Source organism: Nicotiana tomentosiformis, chromosome 4 (genome assembly GCF_000390325.3).
Source record: "Nicotiana tomentosiformis chromosome 4, ASM39032v3, whole genome shotgun sequence".
Lineage (NCBI taxonomy): Eukaryota > Viridiplantae > Streptophyta > Magnoliopsida > Solanales > Solanaceae > Nicotiana > Nicotiana tomentosiformis.
Window position 1 is genome coordinate 77,355,665 of NC_090815.1, and position 24,711 is coordinate 77,380,375.

Genomic DNA, 24,711 nt, shown 5'->3' on the forward strand with positions numbered 1-24,711 from the left:
GGGTCAAATAATACAGAGGCATCTAATCAGAAAATTTATTTTGATTCAATCTCAAAAAGCAAATACCTCAAATTATTATTAGAAAAAAAAATAAAAAAGAAATAGCAGCTTATTTATGGCGGTAAATTACAGAATCCGGTGCGAATTCTCATGCAAAAAGGTCAAAAAAGATATTCGTCCTATTCTCTCTATACCATTTGCCACGTCTTTTTCTTTTTTAAATAGCCTCCTTCTATAGTGCCCAAGTGTATTATATCACGTACTTAAAACCGAAACAAAAAAAAGGAAAAAAACTAAAAACTTCTCTCTCTATCTCTCTCTAACGTTACCTGTTCTCTGTTCTACCGAAAATCGCGACTCTTCCAAAAATCGAAATACCTGAAAAAAAGCAAAAAAAGAAAAAAACGGATCCAAAAAATAGGCCCCGACGATAAAAATATTACGCCCCCAAAAAACAACAAACCCTAACCCTAGCTTTCCCTATTTCCCACGAACTATCCAAACATCTTTCTCTATTTCTCCGAATAGGAAATTACAAATCTGAGAGCGTTATCTTATCTTTTATATAGGTATAGATTTGTGCGGAGATAAGTTTTTCCGGTTGTCGCGGCGGCGGAAGTGGCGGTAATGGAATGTTGGAAGGGTGGTTGTGGGAGTGGATGGTGGCGGCGATGACTGGTGGTGGTAACGGTGGCGGTGGGGGGAGATGTCTGCGGCCGAGGAAGATGATGGGTAGGGTAATTACGGAAGAAAAGCCATGCCTAATATCTATCCCTAGGGTTTCGAAAAATGATGAAATTACAGAAAAGCCCTCAGAGTTTGATAAAATTACGGAAATGCCCCAACAACCAGAAAAAACTGAAAATGCGATAGACTTCTACTCCCAGGCGAGAAAAGCTTTGTGCCAACGTAGTCCTTTCGATACTGAGGATTCTACTTCTCAGTCACAGCCATCTTCTTCCTCTACCGTGCACCTTACTTTACCCAATAACTTAGCGCAGTTGTTAAATAAGCATTCTGATAGTAGAAAACGACACAAGAAGTCTCATGGAGGAACTGAAACGAAGAAGAAAAAGTTGTCTTCGCGGCAAAAGGGCGGTCGTAATAGTGGATTCTGGGACGAAGTTGAGGAATACTTTCGTGAATTATCTGTGGAAGATATTGATAGATTGTATAAACTTGGGTCGTTCGAGTTTTTGGGCAATGATAATCAGAAATTATTGTACATTCCTACCACATTTGACAATGTGGGTACTGGTGTAAGCAATAGTGGAGTGTTGGTTAAAGAAGAAGATAATAAGGAGAGTGATCAATTTATGGATGTGGACAGTGAAGGAGGAAGGGAAACTGAATTGGTTAAAGAAGAAAAGGATGGAAATGTGAATGTGAAGCCATGTTCGTCGTCCTCTTGTTTGCCACTGAGTGGGTTAGAATGGCTATTAGGTTCTAGGAATAAGATATATCTTGCCTCTGAACGACCCTCAAAGAAAAGGAAGCTTTTGGGTGGAGATGCAGGGTTGGAGAAGCTTCTAGTTGCTCGTCCCGTAGAAGGGTCAGCTGAATTTTGTCACTATTGTAGTTTAGGTGACCATGGTGATGTGTTGAACAGATTGATAGTTTGTAGTGTTTGCAGTATGGTTGTTCATCAGAGATGTTATGGTGTGCAGGATGATGTTGATGGCAGTTGGTTGTGTTCTTGGTGCAAGCAAAAGACTGATGAGATGGTAAGTAACGGCAAGCTGCCATGTGTTCTTTGCCCAAAAAGCAATGGTGCTATGAAACCTTGTAGGAAAAGAGGAGAATCTTCTTGCCTGGAGTTTGCTCACTTGTTTTGTTGTCAGTGGATGCCTGAGGTATATATTGAGAATACTAGGATCATGGAGCCGATAATGAATGTTGATGGTATAAAGGATACGCGGAAAAAGTTAATTTGTTATCTCTGCAAGGGGAAACATGGGGCGTGTGTTCGGTGCAGTAATGGTATGTCTTGCTGCTTCCTTACTTTACAATTCTTGCATTTCTTCATTAGATGGCTTTCTCGAAGACGTTTGGTTTATCGGGAGCTACTAGTTGACATAGTTAGGACTCTTTCTGTTTCATAGCAAGTGACTTCATGCTGTAGTCTTTTACTGAAGAATTTCTGTTTGACATATCTTGTATATGCTCCTCTCAGTTTTCTTGGGCTGTCATCTTATATGATCAATCATTTGTACCTGAGCAAGAGTTAAGATTAAATAAATCTTAGTATTTGATTGCAGTGTTCATTATACACCTTTTTTGTTGATTGGAATATGTCTGAGGACCAACCGCTATCTTCCAAACTCGGGGACAATGGGTCGTCGCCCCTCTACCCTTCTCCACTTAAATGCCAGGCTTAGTTATTTTTTTGTTTGACCTAAGTCGCAAGTCCCTCATAATTCTGTTCTTCTTCTTCCCCTCTCTCCCTACAAATCATGTAAAAGAGTGTGGTTTTTTCCTGATATTTACTTCTTGAAACGCGGCTTTGGAGTTTCAATGAAGTAGGAAATCAGGATAGAGCTATGATTCAGTACAATGTGAACTTGATATATCTGTTATTTTTTCTGATTTGTTCTTGGAGCTGTTAACTTTCATTGTTTAAGAGAATGTGGAAAGTTTCCGGCAGATTATACTGTTTATGTTGTGATTTTTCCTTGTTTTCTGTTTTCTCATTTTGTCTGTGGGAGTTGGGGTGTTTTTCTCTTTTATTCGTGCTTTCACCTTTCTGACCAGTTACCAACTGGTGTTGACCTAACTTTTCTCAAATATTTTGGTCAGTAGGATATGAGGAGGTCATTGGATCAGAGAATTTGACCAGTAAATCTATAAAAGTTACAGCTCAGAGTTGAAGCTGAAATTGCTGCTTAGCTTTTAAGCAGACCCTTGAATAGCGTTAGTGGTTGAAAGGCTCATATAAGGAATACTTTCTTTCCAGTGATGGGAATTTGCTTGGTGTCCGTCACGCAAAGGCTTTTTGCAGTTTGAGGGGATTTGTAGTACTTACTACTTAGAAGTTGTATGTTTTTATTTCGCTTTTCCAGTTTAATAGACATCAAATTGATTGATTCTTACATGTTCTCAACCTGCCAAAGAGTCTCATAGACACATAAGGGAAAATTGCCATGTTTTCTTTGTTTCAAGAAGTTGATTATGATTTGAAATGGAAGCTAATGCTAAATACTTTGAGGATAAGATATGCCTTGGATCCGCTTAGTTTGCTTAATCTTGACCTTTCAAAGATCCATTTTGGTATATTCTCCCGTCTTCAAAGATTGATAAACTATGGCTTGATCTCCCCCCTCCCCCCTACGTGATGTCCTTCTTGGAAGGTAGAGGCTTCCCAATTATTGGGCTGAAATTTTTAGCTTTGGGGATGAGGGGGTTTGAGTCTCTAAAAGGAGTCTAGGATGCAACTCCGCATCATGGAGAGACTGTGCGATAATACCGCACCGTCAAAACTAGGTGATTGTTTAGACTTTAAGCTTGTGGATGAACATATATTGCAAACAAAGAGCTTATTAGAAATATTTTCTATTTTCATTCTCTCTTTTGGTGTAAAAGGAAATACCCATGTGTATATAGATCCTCGGGATAATTGGTTGATGATTGTGGTTAACCTTACCTCACATCATGTATTTAGTTGTCGACGCATAGTTAAATTTTTCTAAATATAGAAATGTGTCATTCTTTTTGAGACAGACTGAAAAGGAAAGTATGCCACATAAAATGTGGGAGTATATGTTATGGTATGTGACCTTCAATTAAAACTTCAGTTTATTTACTTTATCAAGCCAAGCTTGTATACGAATCACAATGAAGCTTGTTAGTATTTAAATTGTGCTCAAGCTGGGTTCCTATAATGCTCAAGTTGAGCTCGAACAACCAAATAACTGTTGGAGTATGTACAGTTGAGGTGTTGATATTAACATTCAAGTGTCTTTATTAGCCCTCGGGCATTCCTCTAGTGTTAAGAGCACAATGGGTTAGGCGAAATTCACGGGCTTGAACCTAGCCGCAAACAAAAGCCTTGTTTAAGTGGAGAAAGATAGATGATTAGGCTCATTATCCACCGCGTTTCGAACCGTGCGCCACTCGCGCTCGTTGATTTCTCTTTTATTAAAAAGTATCTTTCCAAATATTTAATAGTTTAAAGACTTATGTTTGGAAGAACGGATGAGTTTTCATATATGAATCCAAGTTCTTACAAAAACACTACTAATTGAAGGCAATGAATTAAGAATTAGGGCAATGACTGAATTGGCTCTACAAACATTAGAATCCCTACAAGATTAGTTGGGGCATACTTTTGTTTTTCGTTCTTTTGCTATATTGTACAGTCCCAATCGCACATCCTTTGTGCTGTTTTAATTTATAAAATTACTTTACCTTCCTTAAAAGAAGAATTAGGGGAATGACTATTTATTCTTTGTTTTTCCACCTTTTTTAGTTGAAGAGATAATTCCAAAATGTTTGGTTGCTATTGATAGTTGATTCTAACTCTTAAAAAGCCTTAAAAACTGAATGTAGTGAAGACAGAATGGGAGAATATCTTCTATTGACTATGGTCATCTCGTTTTGCTAATTTGGATCTTTTGCTTTCTGTGGCAACTCGCAATTACACTCCTTTTACCCTTTTTTGGGGGGCCGGGGGGGGGGGGTTGCTCAATGGTCGAAAGATCTGCAATGATGGGTTTTTGAGCTATTCTAAATAAAGGGAGGCATTACGGGCCGACTACAAGAAAAGCAAAGCTTCGTAGACTCGGTCAAGTCGCTTATAGAATACCAGCGACTATTTTTCACTTAATTAATAAGTGAAGGGGAGAGGGAAGCGAGGCTTAGCGAGCTTTATAAGGCCGACCACAGGAATGAAAGCAAGGCCGAGAGGGGGGGAGAATGGAATACTAGGGGAGAATCCTAGGACTTCAAGAAAGTCAGGCGAATGGTGCCTATGCCTGAAAGCACATAAGCTCGCATTCCAAGACTTTGAATGCAAACTAAATCGAAAGCTAATGGAAGGCTGAGGGACCTGGCCCACTAAACTAAAGGATAGGCGGTATTTTTACTTGTAATAAAAAAAGTAACTAACTGGATAATACATTATCATTATACTTAATTATAAAGTTGAACATTTGTTTAGTCAATTTTCATTATTATGAATTTCTGAATAATGAAAAGTCACTTCTTGAATCACCGAATATTCCTATTTTCCGCTAAACCATGTGCGCGTGATTTCTCGCCTATAAGGGAAAGCGAAGGACAGAGACCATTTCACTCATGTTGGCAAACCAGAGCTTCAAGAAGAGTGAATTGAGGGAATCATCGATGTTAGAGTAGGTGTAGTTGCAGGTGGTCAATCAACTCATGTTTCTTTCAAATTTTAGACTGGTTCTTCCAATATAACCATATTTTGGTCCATTGGAGTATCAAATTTTGCAGATGGAATTTTACAGTCTTTTCTGTAAAAACACTCTCGTGGTTTGCAATCTTTATAAGTTTTTTCTCAACGATGGAATGTAATCTCTAACTACTGGACAACTTTACACTGCAATGCAATTTCTGCAACAGACGGCGATCAGTTTCTATCCGTCTAAGTCGGATTTTGGATATTTGTTCTGTCAGTGATTAAGTTGGTTCAGTTAGTAGGTGGTCACCTTACATGCTAAATATTTGGGTAGAGTTGAATATCTTTTCATTTAAATTGTTGATGCAGTTTGCTTCTCTCTCTCCCCACCCCCTTCCCCCACTCCCCTTGCATTATTGGTCAATTTCTGCCCCTACATTGCTTGGAGAGAAGAAAATCAAAATAAACTGAAAGATCCTGTCTAACGGAATTGTTTGCCCTATACTATTTCTATAGACTTTTTGAGCTTGTTCCTTGTTAATTTCTCCTCTTACTGGTTGTAGGATCTTGTAGGACTTCTTTCCATCCTATATGTGGCAGGGAGGCAAACCACAGAATGGAGATATGGGGGAAACTTGGATGTGATGATGTGAGTTCTATTCTTCTGGTCTTTTGCTTTGCGAAATTGTTAATCTTCCTGTAATGGCTTTTTTTCCTGCCTGTAATGTTGAACTGCTAATTTTTTTTTTCGTTTTCGATTTTGGTGCTGAACTGATGTCATTTTGTACTAGATGTACTTTGATCCATTTCATTTTGCAACACACATATTGATTAAAATCTCTTCCTTATTACTTTTTACCTGTTGTGTCCAATGCTTTTAGGTTGAATTACGCGCGTTCTGCTTGAAGCATTCAGATTTCCAGGTCAATAGTAGCAGTCAACAAGTTAGAGACATTGCAGTAGATGTTTCTTGCTCCACAGATAACAATCAGTTGGCAGCATCAGTCACAGCTAAACCACACAAGTTAAAGCTTGGCTTAAGAAATGGAGACAAAAGGGTGCTGCACATGGACAATTCTATCTCGGGTTTAGATAAGTTGAATGATGAAGAATTACAACAGCAAGAGCTGCTAGAGAAGGACTTGAACCTTAAACGTCAAACAGAATGTGGGATTTCACAGCAGCCTGTTAATAGGGATTTGTGTGTAAACAAAGATAGTGATGTGGCTGATCAGCTAAATTTCACCGTGATATTAAAAAAGGTATTGTCGCATCTAGACTAAGTAGCAATGGTACATTCACAGACTCCTAGATCATGTTGGCAAATTTTGAAAACTGCAATGAGATGATACAAAATTACAGCTATGGCAAGCAAATATATTAGTCTTCGCATGTATGTTTTCTCGGGTAAAGCCTTAACCCTATCTCCATTTCCCCCTTCCGCCACCTAAAAAAAAACAATAGTAGTTTTGTATACTCAAAGAGCATAAATACAATTTAGTGCCCAAGTTCATCTGCGAATTCCATCTTCTTTCTTTCCATTTCAGAGCCTTGGTCTAAGGAAAGGACAAGATAATCCTATAGTTACTTTTCCATTTACTCAAAAAAGAAACCCTATTTATTCTTCTAAGAACTTTTGACTAGGCTACCAAGAAAACACATTGAACAGAGCAGAAAACAGGGAAGCAGAATTACATTAATGCCCATTGGAGTTGCAGAAGTGTCTAAGTAGATATTGGCGTGCCCAATACAAAAATTAAATAAGATATGATGAGCTTTTGGACCTTGTGTGACTGATTTGTTCTGGGAATTAAGTATGACTTGGATATGTGACATAAGATTTGGTATCTGCGCTTTTAACCTGTGGAAGCTATCTTTTTGATCTTTTTATTCCAGTTTTATATGCCACTTTAGTTTATAAAATACTGAATCTATTCATTGTTTTTTGTAGTTAATAGAGCAGAAAAAAGTTGATGTAAAAGATGTCGCTGTGGAGATTGGTGTATCTTCAGACTTGTTGGACTCAATGCTCAAGGTAATATCCTTTTGTTCTACTAGTCTCTCTCTACCTTTTTTGTATTATACACCTGATGAAAAACTGAAGCATTCTGTTTCTGCTGAAGTTATTGGTCGAGCTGATTTCTTTTTGGTAACGCACAGATACTTTTCTTGATCTACAATTCTGCTAATTGCAGGATGATAAAATGGTTCCTGACATACAGTTCAAGTTAGCTAAGTGGTTGAAGAATCATGCTTATATTGGAAGTTTACAGAAAACTCTAAAAGTTAAAATTAAATCCACAATAGCTCCAAAAGTTGACGCCGGTGTGGTGGATGGTTCGGATTCCATTAGAGTAACAGAACCCGAGATTACGGACTTCGTCCGCGTCAAGTCTGTACCACCTCGGAGAAGAACCAAAAACAATGTCAGGGTTGTGAAAGACGGTGAATCACTTTTTTCAGCTAAGGAGACACTCACCACTGATGGAGTATCATCGGATGAAGCTAAAACTAGTGTGGTTGGAAGGGAAGATTCAAGTTGTCCAAGAGAGTTTCCGTCTGCTGGTGTGCAGCAGGTATGAGAAATGTTTTATGATTTTGGTTATTTAATTATATTTGAATGAGGTCGGTTGAATCACATGTAATATGGAATTAGTTTCACTGAGTTGGTTAAGTATGGTTGGGGTAAGGCTGTAGCGCTTCTGCCTCCTATAGGCCAATGAGCAAGCCACCTCCCGTTGCTAGCTCGAAGGGCCCGGTAGTGATGACTTACTTGCTTTCGTAAAACATCAACTGAAAAGAAGCCAAATTTTCATGAGAGTGGCTTTGACATGACATTCGTTTGAGATTGACATTGTGTTCTGTACTAAGGTTAAAGTTTGGAACTAAACTGCACATTAGTTGCTGGAGTCAAGGTTCATTTTTTCCAGTTTAGGCTTTTGGTATGAATCACATTGAGTATAGTATTTCTGATTGAACACTAGAATCAGTGAATTTTGGAACAGAAAGAGAGAAGACTAAAGCATGAAAATGGAGCAAACTTGAGTTGCAAAAAGTTGTTACTTATTGACCATGCCATGCCTAAGAAATGCGACACTGTGGTATAATAAAACTTGTGATTACCGTGTTCTGATTTGTGTTATGCTATTAGGGCTTAAGTTGTTGGGCGATGGCTGTTAAGCTTGGAAAAGATAATCTGACTAGGAACTTATTAGTGTCTTTCACATCGATGGTAGCTGTAGATGTTCTTAAATTATGCTATCTTTCTTTGTAAGGTTATTTCCTTCTTTTCTGGCTTATTTAGCAGTTCTCTAGACTTCTATAGCAGCACGGTGTGAACGTTGATAATGGAGATGCATGGCAATGAATGGGGGGCTTTAAAATTCAAGGATTAAAGCATGCAATATTCGGTGTGAATTTAAACATTGATTCCTCGAGTTCTTTTTGATATAATATTTGGAAACTACTTAAAAAGTACTCTAAATTACAATATTTTATTCTTAAAAATGCTTAAGACATGCTTGAAAAAAGTTGTAGTACAAGGGAAACGAAATAGTAATTGTGTCATACTATAATGAATTTCTATCTCTAACTCCATATTGTCAAGAAGAGTTATAGCGGTGCTTTTCCTGGCTTCTTTCCTTCTCCCTCTGATTCTTCATATTCTTCAGCTTTCAACTGTTTTCTCCACTGATATTTGTAATGCTCATGTTAAACATCGCAAAATTGAGGGCTCATAGGTGGGTAGTGTCCTGCAAAGTAAAAACAATAGTTTGATCTCTATACTCCCTGCAATTTGTGCTCATATGGGACAAATTTACGAAAACTCTCACGCCCTTCCTGTAATTATATCAGCAAGGAAGACCGATTTTTACACATATGAGACCAATTTACCATAACTCTCACTCTATTCCTATAATCAGTAAGGACTCTTGCTGCGCACCAGGAGAAGAAGCAATTCTTTTCGGCGTCTTCATACTCAAAATTGCCTTCCACACTTCTCTCATGATGCCCTCTTTAGTGAATCTCATATAAAAGGTTGTCATCGTGAATCATCCTGCCCTTGGTCCTCTCCAAAGTGTTCTAGCCTTCCCCACTCTCCCCTAAATTGTAGCTGTATCTTTTTTTGAAAAACCTCTTGAACTTACTTTATCTTTTAAAAATAAAAAGAAAAACCTCTTGACCTTATCCCCCCCCCCCCCCCACACAAAAAAAAAAAGAAAAGAAAAGAAAAAGAACTTCATAAAAAAAAACCTCTTGAATTTCCTCTCGTTCCTAGTCCTATATGTTCCTCTTGAACCTTGTATCCCTCAAAACACCTTGAAAGTTCCTCCTCGTAAAGCTGGATACTGTTATCTCACTATCGGTGGGAGTGGTACAAACCTTGGGATGCCTCCTTCTGTGATACTTCCCTTCACCATTGGTCTTGCCAAAAGTGTATCATGTCATTTTCATCTATATAGAAGGTTATTATATATATATATATATATATATATATATATATATATATATATATATATATATGTGGACGTTGTAAAATCTTCCATTTCTTTCGTAATTCCTTCCCATTGGCTCACACGTTGCATTTTGTTGCCTTGCCGAGAACTACCCATCTCTTGATCTTCCCTGTGCCATAATAAATGTGGTCCCTTCATGCCCCAACCATTTTCCTTATAGCACCCTCTTGATTCTTGCATTGGATTTTAACAGGATAAGATCACTTTGAGACCTTTTACCTCCGTGAGAAAATGCTCCTGATGGGTCTACATTTCTCGTTTTTGCAATTGTAATCATGGTCTGTTTCGGTATCTGTAATGTTGGTGTTTGGCTTTTGAAGTACTTGAGAAATTATTCCCATCTTGACCTTATCAAAAACAAAAATTTTCATTTGGGAATATTCTGGTCAAGGTCTTCTGTTAATCTTATATTCCTTCTCAAGACTTGTTTGGTAATCTGCTGACCACTATATCTTTGATGCCCTTTGGTGATCTGAATCTTCCCTATGTAAGGGCACCGAGATTTTGTGACCTATTGAACTGATTTAGTCTGTGATTGATCATATATTCTTGTTAAAGGGTGTGACTTTAAAGTAGTTAGAGGTAATGTTCTTTCCTATCTTGTTCCTGTACAGGTTATGCCCGAGATTGTTCCCTCAAAAGCCACTCTTGCGGGTAATTCCAACAATGATGAAGGTTTGCATTACAGATTACTGATTTCGGTCTGCATGTGAGGAATATGTAGCTTAACCTTTGTTTGCCTTTTTTTGTTCATTTATTATGTTGCTGAAATATGATATCAATTGTCAAAGGTTCTGCGATTAATAAATGTCTTTTTATTTCACTGTATTTCTTGTGAATAGAGAATACCTGTTGTATAGATAGACGACAAATTAGATACATATGGACGATTATAGTGTCATAAGCATCTTGCATATACTTTTGACACTGGTTTGGTGTTCAGTATTGGAAAATGAAGGCCTTGGGTTGAGTCAGAGCCCGTTTGGAGTAGCTGAATAACAGTAGCTTTTAAGTACCAAGAGCTAACAGACACTTTTAGTGCTGGAGCTGATTCGTGTTTGGATAAAAGTGCTGAAACCGAAAATAAACGGTTGGTATGTTTGGTAAAAAGTGCTGGTAAGCATGTTTCTGTTAAAGTGACCGAATGCCCTTAAAGCCGTTGACACTAATAATGAGCCTATTATTGCAATATTTTTAATACTAAATTGGTTTAAATGCAAATTAATTTACAACACAATTTCAATTTAACTCTAAATTGATTAAATATAATTATTTTTAATAAATATTGATTATCTATTTACAAGGTAACTTTAGATACTTATAGGTTTTGTTTCAGATATTCAGAAAACTATGCAGCTCCTTATTCATTTGATAGCTTATGCAGCATGTGCGTCTGGATATTTTTGGCTTTTTTGGTTTGATTTCGTTGTCTCAATGTTGCCATGGTTGATGGCACGGCAACTAAAATATTCACCTTGTTGACTGGATTTTCACGTGGCTACACCATAATGGTATCTATTCATTTTAACAATGATTGTAACAAAAAAAGCAGTGGAAATAAAAATTACGAGGGAATTTTTCCCTCGTTCTATTAGTTCCCTACGCAAATTGCAGCGGTAGAATGGAATTGTTTATTTGCAGAGATGGGAATGTAGTGACACAGAAAATTGAGAAGAAATGAAAGAGGAGTTATGGTTGTTCTTGTAATTTTGGGGGATGGGGGTGGGGTTTGGTAAACTATTTGGTCAAACCCAACTAGCTTTTAAGTTAAAAAATCATAAGTTGGGGGTCCCCAACTTATGGCTTTTGGCTTGTTTTGGCTTAAAAGCACTTAGCTTACAAGCATTTTTGGCTGTCCGAACACTGAAATAAGCAAAAAAGTGCTTAGCCAGCTTTTGAGCCCATCCAAAAAAGTGCTCCAGTTAGCCATTTCCGAGCACTCGTCCAGGGCAGTCATCCTTCAGTGTGCCTTTCGCACGTGGTTCTTACAATGGGTATTCTAGTCGTCCGGGGCAGACTCAGTCCCAACAGCTCCGTCCGTAGAGAGCTTGTTTTGAGTGTGGTGATGTGAGTGTTGGTGCTTTCTAGTTTATTCCTATCTGCCTAAGTCTCTACTTATATTGTACTCGTGCCTCTTGTGGGATGTGCAAGATGAATATGAAGCTATGAATCTTTGAAAATGGTGACTTCTAAAAAGTTCAGAACGCGTCATCTTGTTGGATCTTCTGAAAAAGCCTATTTCATTTTTAGATAACAATGATATAAAATCTTTTGTGCACCTCAATTTTTTCATTGGGTACTTGTAACCCCACCGCTATAGATAGCGGGTAATTCTACCATCTCTTCAGATGGGAAGAAATCACCTAGCTTAATTTCCTGTGATGTTATGTAAACCTTTGTCTCTGATGGTCTTCTTTCCAACTTTATTGACTGTTGTGCTACACCTTTATGTGCCTCGATTTTATGCTCTTTTGGAAAAACTTATTTCCTGTTTATTCTAGGTTTCCTTGTTCAAGTACTTTGGCCAACTTTACAAACTTATAACTAATGAGGATTTAGGTAAGTTTAGTTAGACAAATCATATATATGATTTTATTTATATCGAACTTACATAATATTCCCTCTGTCCCAATTGATGTGTCATACTTTTCTTTTTAGCCTGTTCCCAGAAGAATGTCATATTCCTTATTTAGAAACAATTAAACTTCAGATTTTACCCTTAGTGAGATGACTTATAGCCACACAAATGTCTATGGCTTATTTTAGAACACACGTTTCAAATGTCTTCCTTACTTTCTTAAATTCCGTGCCCAGTTAAACACGGTCACATAAATTGGGACGGAGGGAGTTGCATATCTATCACTATCTTATAATATTGCTAAAAAAGTATGTTCTTCCAGAAGAATAAGATGAAATATTAATGAGAAACAAGAAATTGCTAAAGCGGTTAATAGGTTTAAGATAATAGAGCTTGATAAAAAAGGCTTAAGATAATAAAAATAAAGCTGAGCAAAAAGCTTTTTGTATATCAACTCCTTTTTCACTTATATCTCTTGTTTATGGGATTTATCTTTTTTCCCCCTGTGGTCTTGGGCCTTGGAAACTAGGCGGTTCCATCTGAGGCTAATGCACGATCTTGCCAAGTTGGGTCCTCGATAAATGCCTGCAGAGGCTGTTGTGCAATTCCACCAACTAAATATATATACATATTTTCTTTGCGTGACTTCCCCATTAGATGCCGAGTTGGGATAGTTTATGTGCATCTTTAGTTTTTTATGGTCTTTTATGGGGGGGAGTGAATTCTGTAAAATGAACCAACTTAGATCCTGTAGCATGGTATAAATTTTGGATAACTAGTTATGTTTTTCCGTGATAGGTAAACTAAATTTCTTTAGACAAGCCTACTGGAAGAACTAATGCATACTTACCCATAAAATATAAATGCCTGAACTTCTCGTTAGCCCCCATCGTCACACAATCATGTAGTAAAATTTCCAGAGCCTTGCCATTTTACCGATGTAAAATCTCCTCATTCATGCTAAGATTGTGCTTGCTACTTTATATGTTGGGTTTGTTGTCATACCTTACGTGCACTACAAAACCTGCACTGTCTCTCCAGTCATTAGCTCCCAGCCAACCTTCTCATTCAAGCAGGTTCTCTGCTCTTTCAAAATCCTATATTTTATTCCATTCTGGGATTGGCGATGTTTAATTTCCAACTGTATCAATTTATTTTAACAAGTGGCGAGTTTTAGATTGCCTTTAGCGCTAAAAAGCTGGAGACTGTAATATCTTTCTTCGTTGCTGATATGGGCAAGAAGAAAGAAAAAACATTAGTAGACAAAAGAGTAGAGGAAGAGTAATTTGGCAAAGGGGAAAGAGATCCATGTTAATCCCGTAGCCCCAAATTGTATTACCTTGTTGACTTCCACTTAGAGGTCAAGAAAAAAAGGGTGAACGAGTTATTATATTTGAATATTAGTGGTTAATTTGTGAATTAGCCAAATAATTTTCAACCTTTTGAGGTCAATATATATGTTCATATAATTGTTGGAAGATGTGCAAAGGCTAAAAGATGCAACACTAAATAAAATTATCTGAAGTGTATTACTTCTAGATATTTTTGATAAAGAAATGTTACTTTTATATATTAAGCTTTACTTGGTGAAGATCTAACAAAATAGGCCATTGTTTGCTGAGGAACTTAAAGAAAATAATTCGATTAAGAGGAGGGAGTATAATTCTTTGTTGGGAAACTGCTGAAATATTAGGATAAAATCATACATATGTAAAAAAGAGTTTTCTGAGAGTTCAAGCGAGCATTTGACACTTGTAGATAGGATGATTAATTTCCTTGGTTCTTTTCACATGTAGCTATTGTACTGAGATGCACACGTCACACACTCTGTGGGTGCTATTCCCTAATAAAATTTTCATTAAATTTTCGAAAGCTAGCATATTGACACATAGAATCCTGCAGATTAATAATTGAAATGATAGACTAAGGTAACCAACTATTGGTTGAAGCAGATGATAGTCAAGTATTTTTCTTGCGAGCTGGTTGCTTTTGTCCAGAGGTGACATGATAAAAAACAATATTAAACTACATACTGAAAATCCTAAAGACCCGTGTGAAATAATAAAGCATATAAAAGTCCAATCACTCTTATCATCAAAAACCATTTGATAGATGATCCCAGCTAGTATATGCTGGTGCTTATAGACAGAAAAGAATAGAGGATTCTTTGATGGTTTGTCAACTCCGAATCACTCTTTCGAGGCTAGATGCTTCTTGTACAATATCAACAACAACAAAAAAAACTAGATGCCTCTTGTATCTATTTAGTTGGTTCAATGTAACCCCTGTAGATACCCCTGATTTTTTTTTTTTTTTCCAGTTTCTTAGCTCCGTGGTTTTAGAATAGGCACCTTTGTACAAGGAGCTAATTTGCATTTCTTTGTGAGCTCAATTGTAATATCCTTGTACTATCTTTTTGCATCCACTTGATGCTAGCAACGAAACTTTTGCTTCATCAAAAAAATAAAATGAAAAATAAAGCATCTAAAAAATCCAGTGACAACAATTTGTGAAACTAATTGAATACAAATTACTCTTAGCAACATAACCAAAGCTGCCAGGTTTATTCTCCAGCTCTAGCTGCTTTATTTGAAAGATTGGTCCGCGGTCCTGTATTCTATCAGCTCATGGGTCACAACCATATAGACCATATTTTTCTCGTCTTCAAAGGGTAATCTCTTTAGCTTATCAAGCATCCAATCCATGTGATCAGTTAGTTTCCTTGCTCCATACTCCTACTTGTCTGTCTTTTAATGTAGACATTTTGCTTATCTTATGCTATCTATTACTTTTCAACCTGAACGCCGGGGTTAGTTCTGTTTTCGTCTGAGCCTATTTTGGTATTTGAGTGCCAGTTTCGGTTGCTTATTGTTGAAAACTGACTTGGAACCAAATCCACCTCCGATAAAATCCGGAAATGGTGAAACTGTCTTTGCGTTATGCTTTACAATGTCGGTTAAATTTAATGTCATTGAAGAACTAGTGTTAAGTACTAACTATGCCTCTTTCTTGTTTATATCTGTACAGTGTTTGCTTGTGATGAGATGTAAGGAAAATTTCTCTTTAGTGAAGCTATAATGTAATAATGAGCTTGTATATTGACTGCCTTTTGCCATTCTCAAAATTAATCATTGAATAATTTGGCTGCAGAGCTATCTAAGGTTTCAGTCCACAGCCTTGACAATGGTCAAAAGGAGCAGGGTGCTTTATCTGATCAGAATCTTCTGACAGTTGCTGATACGAGCCGCACTATTTCTTCAGTTTCTTTTAACCACTTACCGGATGTCCTGTAAGTATTCTATACTTTATGTTTAGTTGTGACTTGTAGCTACTTTTTGAGCTACGTACGTTTTAACTATTGAGCTTTACCAGCATTTATATTTTCTTCATGCAGTAAACATGAAGCTTTCCATAGCTCCTGCATTCACCCTCTTATTCAGAATAGATTAAGGCAAATGGAGAACGGAGCCCCTTTGGATGGTAATATTCGTGATTATTATGGTAAAAGCTTGTGGATGTCACTTGTATATTGAACTTCATGTTATTCATTATGCTCGCAGATTTGAGACATGGAGAAGTTTCTCAAATTGAAGCATCTTCCAGTTCAGGAATCTGCTGCAGTCAACATTTTCAACAGTCAACTTCTGGTGACATTCTCAAATTGAATGGTGCATGCCTTGAACAGTTGGTGAAGGCGAGTAATATGGGCCTGTTTGAGCTTTCACCGGCAGATGAGCTGGAAGGAGAGCTCGTTTATTACCAGCACAGACTGCTTTGTAATGCTGCTGCAAGGAAACGTTTTAGTGGTCTCTGCTATAAACCCCATCTCATATTAGCACATTTTAGATTATTGCCTCCTTTTCTTGTATGAGAATTGCAGAAAATAACATGCACCTCTTGCTGAGCTTTTACATGTGCCTGAACTCATGGATATTGTTGTTGAATTAACTGATGGTCATTTGATTTTCTTTGCAGATGATTTAATTGTTAAGGTTGTGAATAGTCTCCAACAGCAGACTGATGCTGCTAGACAACGAGAATGGGATGCTGTTCTAGTTAGCCAGTATCTTTATGAGCTTAGGGAAGCCAAAAAGCAAGGAAGGAAAGAAAAACGACATAAGGAGGCTCAGACTGTACTGGCTGCTGCAACTGCTGCAGCTGCCGCATCGTCTAGGATTTCATCATTGAGGAAAGATAATGTAGAAGAATCTATGCACCAGGAGGTTGTAAGTCTATTTACGTTAGGACTTGAGAGCCACTGAAATAGTATTAACAACTATTTCAGAATTTCAATCTAGTTGTCGCCATACTGAGTTTATTTGTTTTTTTCTTCTTCTATGCTGGGTGTTTTGAAGATGAATGCTACCAATGAAAGGCTTAGGCTTTCTTCCCAACAGCATCCTCGGGTCAAGGAGACGCTTTCAAGGCCAACCAGTGTGCGAATATTACCAGAGACTAACTCTGATCTTGTCCAGCCAGGTTCAGATTTTTCGAAAGACCATGCCAGAACTTGTGATGTCTGCAGACGGACCGAGACCATTTTAAATCCCATCCTAGTTTGTACCAGCTGCAAGGTAGGAAGCACTACATTCCTATTCTTCCTTTTTAAATCTTTTCCTGAGTTCAAATTATCCTTGTTCATAGGTTGCTGTTCACTTGGATTGCTATCGAAGTGTAAGAAACTCAACAGGTCCTTGGTATTGTGAACTATGCGCGGATTTATTGTCATCTGGGGGCTCTGGAGCTCAAGCTTCTAATCTTTGGGAGAAGGAGAAACCTTGTTTTATTGCAGAATGTGGGTTATGTGGTGGTACTGCAGGCGCTTTTAGAAAGTCAAATGATGGTCAATGGGTTCATGCCTTCTGTGCTGAAGTAAAATGCAATCTTCATGTTTAGCTATTCATAATCACGCACTAGTTTTATTTACTTTGTTGCACTGATGAATGCACTAATTTCTTTTTGTTCTGTAGTGGGCCTTTGAATCAACTTTTAGAAGAGGACAAGTACAACAAATAGAGGGAATGGTACGTGCTTAGCAGAATTAAGAATGTCTTTTGCTCAATACAGTTGTCTTTAAGTCTGGAAAACTGGACTTGCATAGTCTATGTAATAGTTACCGTATCAATCATTGTGATAATGGCAGGCAACTGTCCCCAAGGGTAACGATGTCTGCCTCGTATGCCAGCGGAGAAAAGGTGTATGCACTAAGGTAAAAGATGTGAAAGGGCTTTTTTTGCATTTTGAAATTGTGTTAAACTTAGTTTGTTTATTGGAATACTACTGTATTACTTGCAGTGTAGTTATGGTCACTGTCAGAGCACATTCCATCCCTCTTGTGCTAGAAGTGCTGGCTTCTTTTTGATCATGAGAACTAACGGTGGCAAGCTGCAGCATAAAGCATATTGTGATAAACATAGTTTGGAACAGAGACTTAAGGTTGGTGTTGTCTTTGTCCATGCAATGGGTGCAAGTTTCTCTAGTGATTAGTACTTGTGTCATATACTCATTGTGTATCACATCTGATCAGTCTGAGACTCAGAGACATGGGGTGGAAGAACTGAAGAGCCTGAAGCAAGTCAGGGTAAGTGATGATATTTGCCTGATTATCTATCATCTTTCAAGTTGCATAAGTTGTCTTGCTGTCCCGTTCATTTTTCTTTGGTTTTTCCCTATGTTTTTGATTTTTTGTCACTTTTCAATTTTCATCTCCATGGCTATTATTTCTGCTAAACACTAAATAGTGTATTAGACATAGTGCTTTCAATCATATTTTATGGTTGCGACGGGGACATAGACATCTGCTGCATGGACAGTGTAAGTAGGAGAATTGACAGTTAGTTGCACCAGTTCGATGTAAGTTTTATATGTTCACTTAGGAAATAGGATACTATTAAGAGGGTGCTGGACAGAGTAGCTGATGGGTCTAGAAATTGGGGACTGTTTTTTTTTTCCGCTTTTCAGTTTTGATCTCCATGGCTATTAATTTGCACGCTACTTACATAGTTACATTTGGTGTCTGCTGTGCTGTGCATTATCAATGACCTGTTAATGTAGAAAGAGAAAAAAGAAGAGGCGGGTTGCAAGTGAGACGCTTTTGAAGGCTGTGTTTAATATGTAGACATGCATGAGCAAAAGCTACTGGAAATAAAAGCAATACTTGGAAAATAGAGAATCTACAAAAGTTATGCTGGACCAAAGAGTTTGAAACGTACACGCAATTTCACTCTTCATGCCAAAAAATAAAATGTGTACAACCATTTTCTTTAAGCTTGTGAGCCGTTCAGTTAAATCCTGAAAGCATTTCAGACAGCGTTCAGGGATGGATCACATACCGTAGGTGGCCTCTTCTTCCCAATCTTAGTAACGAGAATAGGTCCAGTATAACCTGGTGCCTAAAAGGAAAATAGAACAAGTGACTATACTAATAAGGTCACAGATTCTTCTTTTTACTGCCTGAAAGTCTCTATTTTTGCCATGTCGTTTGCAAGATGTTGGAGCAAGAGAACTACCACAAAGAAAAACTTTTTTTCCCCTGAATGGTATATTGCTCTTGTTTTGGGAGTTGGGAGGACACCCTGTATCTTGATATGGCCTAGCTCCCTTTTGGCGCTAAAGAGAAGCTTGTGTAATTTAAGAGAAACTGACCCCGGGCTTATCAAGAAGATGGAGAAAATGACTCCTATTGGGTCCTTCCTAAGAAAGAAGTGAAGACTAAACCTTGGGGTTAAACTATAGACTAAGTTACTATTTGTCATGTAGTCGGCAACAGATTTCTTGTTTTCTTAAGTCCCTATTGTGCCTGCAAGTACAGTTGCTGTTCATAAATCCAATATTACAAATGATAGTTTGAGCAATTATACAGTTTTTTTAATCAGGAGCTCCTTTCTTTTTACCAGGATGTTTCTTTGAACACGTTACTGTTGTGTGATGTGAGGTTGGCTTAGTTGGCATGCAGGAGTTTCAAATTCAATATGATTTACTGTCTAAAATTTTAATCTGAACCAGGTTGTTTTAATCCAGTTGGTGTTTGAATTGGGTCCGACAAACCTTAATCATGTATTTTTTGTGATTTTGCTTTAACTTTTTGGTTCAACAAATTTAGAACATGGTGGAAAGCAAAGGAACATTAGTACTTGGAGCTTCTTTTTTTTTTTTGGATAAGGTAAGGTAAGTATTACTAAAAAAGTGACACCGAGTAGGTGCATTGGGGTGTGCAATACAAAAAGCAAAGACTCAAGACATTACTGCACATAATTGAGGAATTCTATCAAAAGTAGCAACGTCATATATATTTGTCATCTTACACCAGTATGCTAATGTAAAAATACATCTGTATCTGATCTTCCTCAAACAGTCCTTTCTTCCTTAAAAGATCCTTTGGTTTCTCTCCTTCCAAAACACTCACCAAATAGCTGCAAGGATAGTGTTCCAAAGTGGTTTCATGTCTCTGTTCGTTACTTTTCTGTACAGAGGAGTAATTTTTGTGCTTTCTGGCATACACCATTTCAGCTCTAAAAGATTCAGAATCCTGCTCTCCCTATTTGAGAAGTGACCTTACAGTGAATAAAAAGATGGTTCACATCTTCATATCCATCCTCACAAAGTACGCATCTGTTACAAATAATTACACCTCTTCTCTGTAGATTATGTTGAGTCAAACATGCCTCTTTGCTGTTGTTTTTCTTTCTTCTATTTTTCCAGAAAAGATGGAAGGGGTGGTTGATTTTAGGCTCTATGTGTTTATTCAATAGTTTCTCAGGACAATTTGTTATAGGATTGTATTCAGGGTTGGACGCTGCTCAAAGTGGAAATTTATGCTTTGGCTTGTAAATCTTTTGTGGCTGTTATCCCAGTCTATGAAGCTCCTTTCAATTATATGCTGCAGTTGTGAGCTACTGTTGGAATCTGATATTGAAGCGTTCTGTTTTTGTCTATTACCATCTAGAACATTTTTGCTCATACCGGAATGGCGAAGATCCTTATCCTTTCAAATCTTCTTGTGCAGGTTGAATTGGAGCGATTACGGCTATTATGCGAAAGAATTGTTAAGAGGGAGAAGCTGAAGGTACCTTTGCTTTCTTTTCCATGCTCTTTGCAGATTAATGTCTGTTGTGAATACTCTTCCTGCATTTTTTCTCTTTGATATCGCTGTTTGCTGCTGCCTTGTCAAACTCATCACTTTTGTTGCATTGCTGGTACAAGCTTTTTACTTGTTCCGTTTGCATATTATTAGTTTGGTGTCTTGTATTATTACAATCTTATGATTGTGCTTTACTTTGTCTGGTGTGAATCAATTGTTTCCATGGTAAGAAACATTCTCTTTAGTACTATAGATATTGCACCTTTTTCAAAAGGAGGAGCACTTGGTTACCTTTCAGAGTATGGTGGCCAAGATCCAGATTAACTACCTACTCCTTAGGAAGTGTGATAGAGGTCTTTGCATGGATTGCACGGTTATTCCGAATGAGAATCTCTCGACCCAATATAGGCTCTTGGTGATGGACTTGGAGATCAAGAGGAGGAAGAAGAGGGTTGTGCATGGTCTACCTAAGATCAAGTGGGGAGCCTTGACTAAGGATAAAGCTTAGGTGTTGGGGGAGAAGTTGGAGGTTATGGGGGCATGGAGGAGCAGTGGGGATGCGAGTAGTATGTGGACCATGACAACGAAATGCATTAGGGAAGCTGCTAGGGGTCTCGAAAGGTTACTCTGGAGGGCACAAGGGGGAGTGGTGGTGGAATGGAGAGGACCAAGGAAAAATAGAAGCCAAGAAAGTGGCGTACTTGAAGCTGGTGGAGAACAAGGACGAGGAGGAGAAGAGGATGAATAGGGAGTCGTATAAGAGGATCAAGAAGGAGGCGAAGTTAGCGGTTACGACGGCTAAGACTGCAGCATTTGGCCGTTTGTACGAAGAACGTAGCGACAAAGATGGGGACAAGAAGCTGTACAGGCTAGCCAAGGTGAGAGAAAGGAAGGCCCGTGACCTGGACTAAGTGAAGTGCATCGAAAACGAGGAAGATAGAGGATTGATGGAAGAGGCGCATATTAGACAGATGACAAACATACTTCCATAAACTCCTAAATGAAGGAGACATGGGTATTGTGTTAGGTGATTTGGAGCACTCCGTGAGTCGTCGCGATTTTGGTTTTTGTAGGCGTATTAAAATTTTGTAGGTCGAGAGGGCTATGCATAAGATGAGCAAGGGAATAACGACCGGGCCAGATGAAATTTCGCTAGAATTTTGGAAGAGCATGGGAGAGCAGGCTTGGAATGGCTCACTGGGTTGTTTAACATCATATTTATGACGAAGAAGATGCCTGAGGAATGGAGATGGAGTATGATTATTCCGGTGTACAAAAATAAGGGTGATATCCAAAATTGCAACAACTATAAGTGTATCAAGCTGTTGAGTCATACTATGAAAGTTTGGGTGAGGGTAGTGGAAGCGAGGGTGAGGAGGAGCGTGTCTTTTTCCGAAAGCCAGTTCGGATTCATGCATGGACATTCGATTACGGAAATCATTCACCTTGTAAGGAGTTTGGTAGAGTAGTATAGGGAGAGGAAGAGGGACTTACATATGGTTTTCATTGATCTAGAGAAAGCATACGACAAAGTCTCGAGGGGGATTCTATAGAAATGTTTGGAGGCTAGGGGTGTTCATGTTGCTTACACTAGAGTAATTAAGGACATGTATGATGGAGCTAAAACACGGGTGATGATAGTGGGGGAGGGGGGATTCGGACCACTTACCAGTTGTGATGGGGTGCAGGTTGCACCAGGGGTCGATTCTTAGCCCATTTTATTTGCCTTGGCGGTGCCATGGTGTATGTTATTTGCGGATGATATTACCGATTGACGAAACGCGAGGCGGTGTTAACGCGAGACAAGAGGTTTGGAGATAGACTCTGTAGTTTAAAGGTTTGAAGCTGAGTAGGACCAAGACTGAGTACTTAGAGTGCAAGTTCAGTGCCAAGACCAATGGAGCGGACATGAACGTGAGGCTTGATACACAAGTATAGTTTCAAGGACCTTGGGTCTATTATCTAAGGAAATGGGGAGATTGATAAGGATGTTATACATTGTATTAGAGCGGGATGGGTGAAATAGAGTCTCGCATCCGATGTTCTGTGTGATAAGAATGTGCCACCTAAACTAAAGGGTAAGTTTTACAGGGTGGTTGTTAGACCGACCTTATGGTGTGGAGCAGAGTGTTGGACAGTCAAGAACTCCGTGTCCAGAAGATGAAAGTAGCAGAAATGAGGATGTTGAGATGGATGTGCGGGCATACCGGAATTGATAAGATTAGGAATGAAGATATTTGGAACAGGGTGGGAGTAGCATCGGTGGAGTACAAGATGCGGGAAGCGAGACTTAGATGGTTTGGGCATGTGAAGAGGAGAAGCACAGACGCCCCACTGAGGAGGTGCAAGAGGTTGACCTTGGTGGATCTGAAGAGAGGTAGAGGTAGACCAAAGAAGTACTGGGGAGAGATGATTAGGCAGAATTTGCCGTTGCTTCAGTTCACTGAGGACATGACCCTTGATAGGAAGGTGTGGAAGTCGAGAATTGGGTAGAAGGTTAGTAGGTATTTGAGTGTGTGTCTTCCCTTTACCTGTAGTACTAGTAGTTAGCCTTGTATTCTATTATTGTTAGATCTCTATTACTACATATTGATCATTCCGCTTGTTATCTTGCTGCTTACTGCTTTCTTTTCATCTTTCCTTGAGCCGGGGTCGGAAACAACCTCTCCACCATCAAGGTATGGGTAAGGTCTGCGAACACACTACCCTCCCCATACCCCATTTGTGGGATTATACTAGGTTTGTTGTTGTTGTTCGTAGATATTGCACGAAATGTGGGATTTGCTTTATTCTTTCTTTATGCTGCATGTTCTTCTGGTGTCTTGGCCTGATGGTTGTTTCTTGATTTGCAGCGTGAAGTAATCCTTTGCTCACATGATATTCTGGCTTCAAGTAGAGACAATGCTGTTTTATCTGCTCTGACTCGACACCCTTACTTCCAACCTGATGTTAGTTCAGATTCAGCTACTACGACATCCATTAAAGGCTACACTGATGGCTATAAATCAGGCAGTGAAACAATACAAAGATCAGATGACATAACAGTAGACAGTGCTATAGCAGGAAAACGGCGCATTAAGTTTCCTGTGCCTATGGACAATGATCAAAAGACTGATGATAGTTCTATATCACCCAACCCTGTCACACAAAAACCTGCACAACGAGCTTCATTTTCTGGGAAGCAAATCCCTTGTAGAGCTTCTTGCAATTCTACAGATGACGGGGACAAGCGATTGAGCTACAGAAAGGTAGAGTCTTGTTCCATCTGATTCATTAGGTTGACATTCTTCATAACAGGAAACATCCATGCCTTTAGTTGGATGTATGGTTAGATATTTGATATGCATTTTTTGCTGGAATTTAGATCTTAACCAGTTTCTTGCATGTACAGCATATGGAAACTTTTGAGAAAGAGCTGGTAATGACTTCAGATCAAGCCTCAATGAAGAACCAGCGATTACCTAAAGGGTATGTCTATGTCCCAATCCGGTGCCTTCCGAAGGAGGAGGAAGCTGCTTTAGATGAGTGTTCTGGAGAACCACTGGATCCTGATGGATAGATTTAGCTCAGTCATTGTAGGATTTTGGTTCGAACGAGCACGCCATATCTGGCATTTTGCTGCTGGTACACCATTTTTATCTGAACCATCGGGGAGGATGGCTTATTTAAAGCTAAGATGATGACAACAAGCGCCCTTCCAGGAGCCATCGAGATTAGGTTGAGGACGGAATCTGATTGTTGTATATTCATTCAGAGCTTACTGTACAGTGGAATTTGGAGTGGTTTGAATGGCTCTGTCCCGATGGCTGTTTGTGGTGGTGAGCTGGGTGGTGACAGTAGCTCTGCTTCTTGTAATTGTATACAGTAGTTAGAGGATATTCCCTACTACGCAAGCCTTGTAAAGTTATTGTAAATATTCTTACAGTGTTAATTCAAAGCAATTAGCGCAGAGCAATGAGTTTAATTTTATCATCATAGTTCCATATTCTTTTAGCGTTTTGTCGTACTGATTTCACGTTTCAGGTAGCTGTAATGTAAACCCTCGACTTTGTTGTTTGTCCTCTTTCAGCAGATTTTGGCATTGCCACGCGTTACTGCACAGTCGTCGTTTGCATTTAGGTAATAGAGTAGGTAAAATGTTTGTTTCAGTTGGCAAGAATTTGCAGATGAGATTATC

The 24,711-nt window shown here is 38.6% G+C and overlaps 1 protein-coding gene across 2 annotated transcripts; it reads left to right on the forward strand.

Annotated features, from left to right (window-relative positions):
- Positions 1-268: 268 nt before the first annotated feature.
- On the forward strand, positions 269-24,506 carry LOC104086738 (uncharacterized). 2 transcript variants are annotated; one of them, XM_009591066.4, is made up of 19 exons: positions 269-1,980; positions 5,923-6,008; positions 6,241-6,621; positions 7,311-7,394; positions 7,555-7,935; positions 10,491-10,551; positions 15,605-15,743; positions 15,849-15,934; positions 16,015-16,260; positions 16,430-16,680; positions 16,810-17,028; positions 17,099-17,326; positions 17,425-17,478; positions 17,598-17,663; positions 17,750-17,890; positions 17,982-18,035; positions 20,460-20,519; positions 23,387-23,782; positions 23,926-24,506. In XM_009591066.4, exons 1-19 carry the CDS (start codon positions 633-635, stop codon positions 24,091-24,093), a joined length of 4,449 nt encoding a protein of 1,482 aa, XP_009589361.1. In that variant the 5' UTR covers positions 269-632; the 3' UTR covers positions 24,094-24,506. The 2 variants fall into 2 exon arrangements, with proteins under 2 accessions (XP_009589361.1, XP_009589359.1); XM_009591064.4 differs by having other exon boundaries at positions 16,430-16,677.
- Positions 24,507-24,711: the final 205 nt, after the last annotated feature.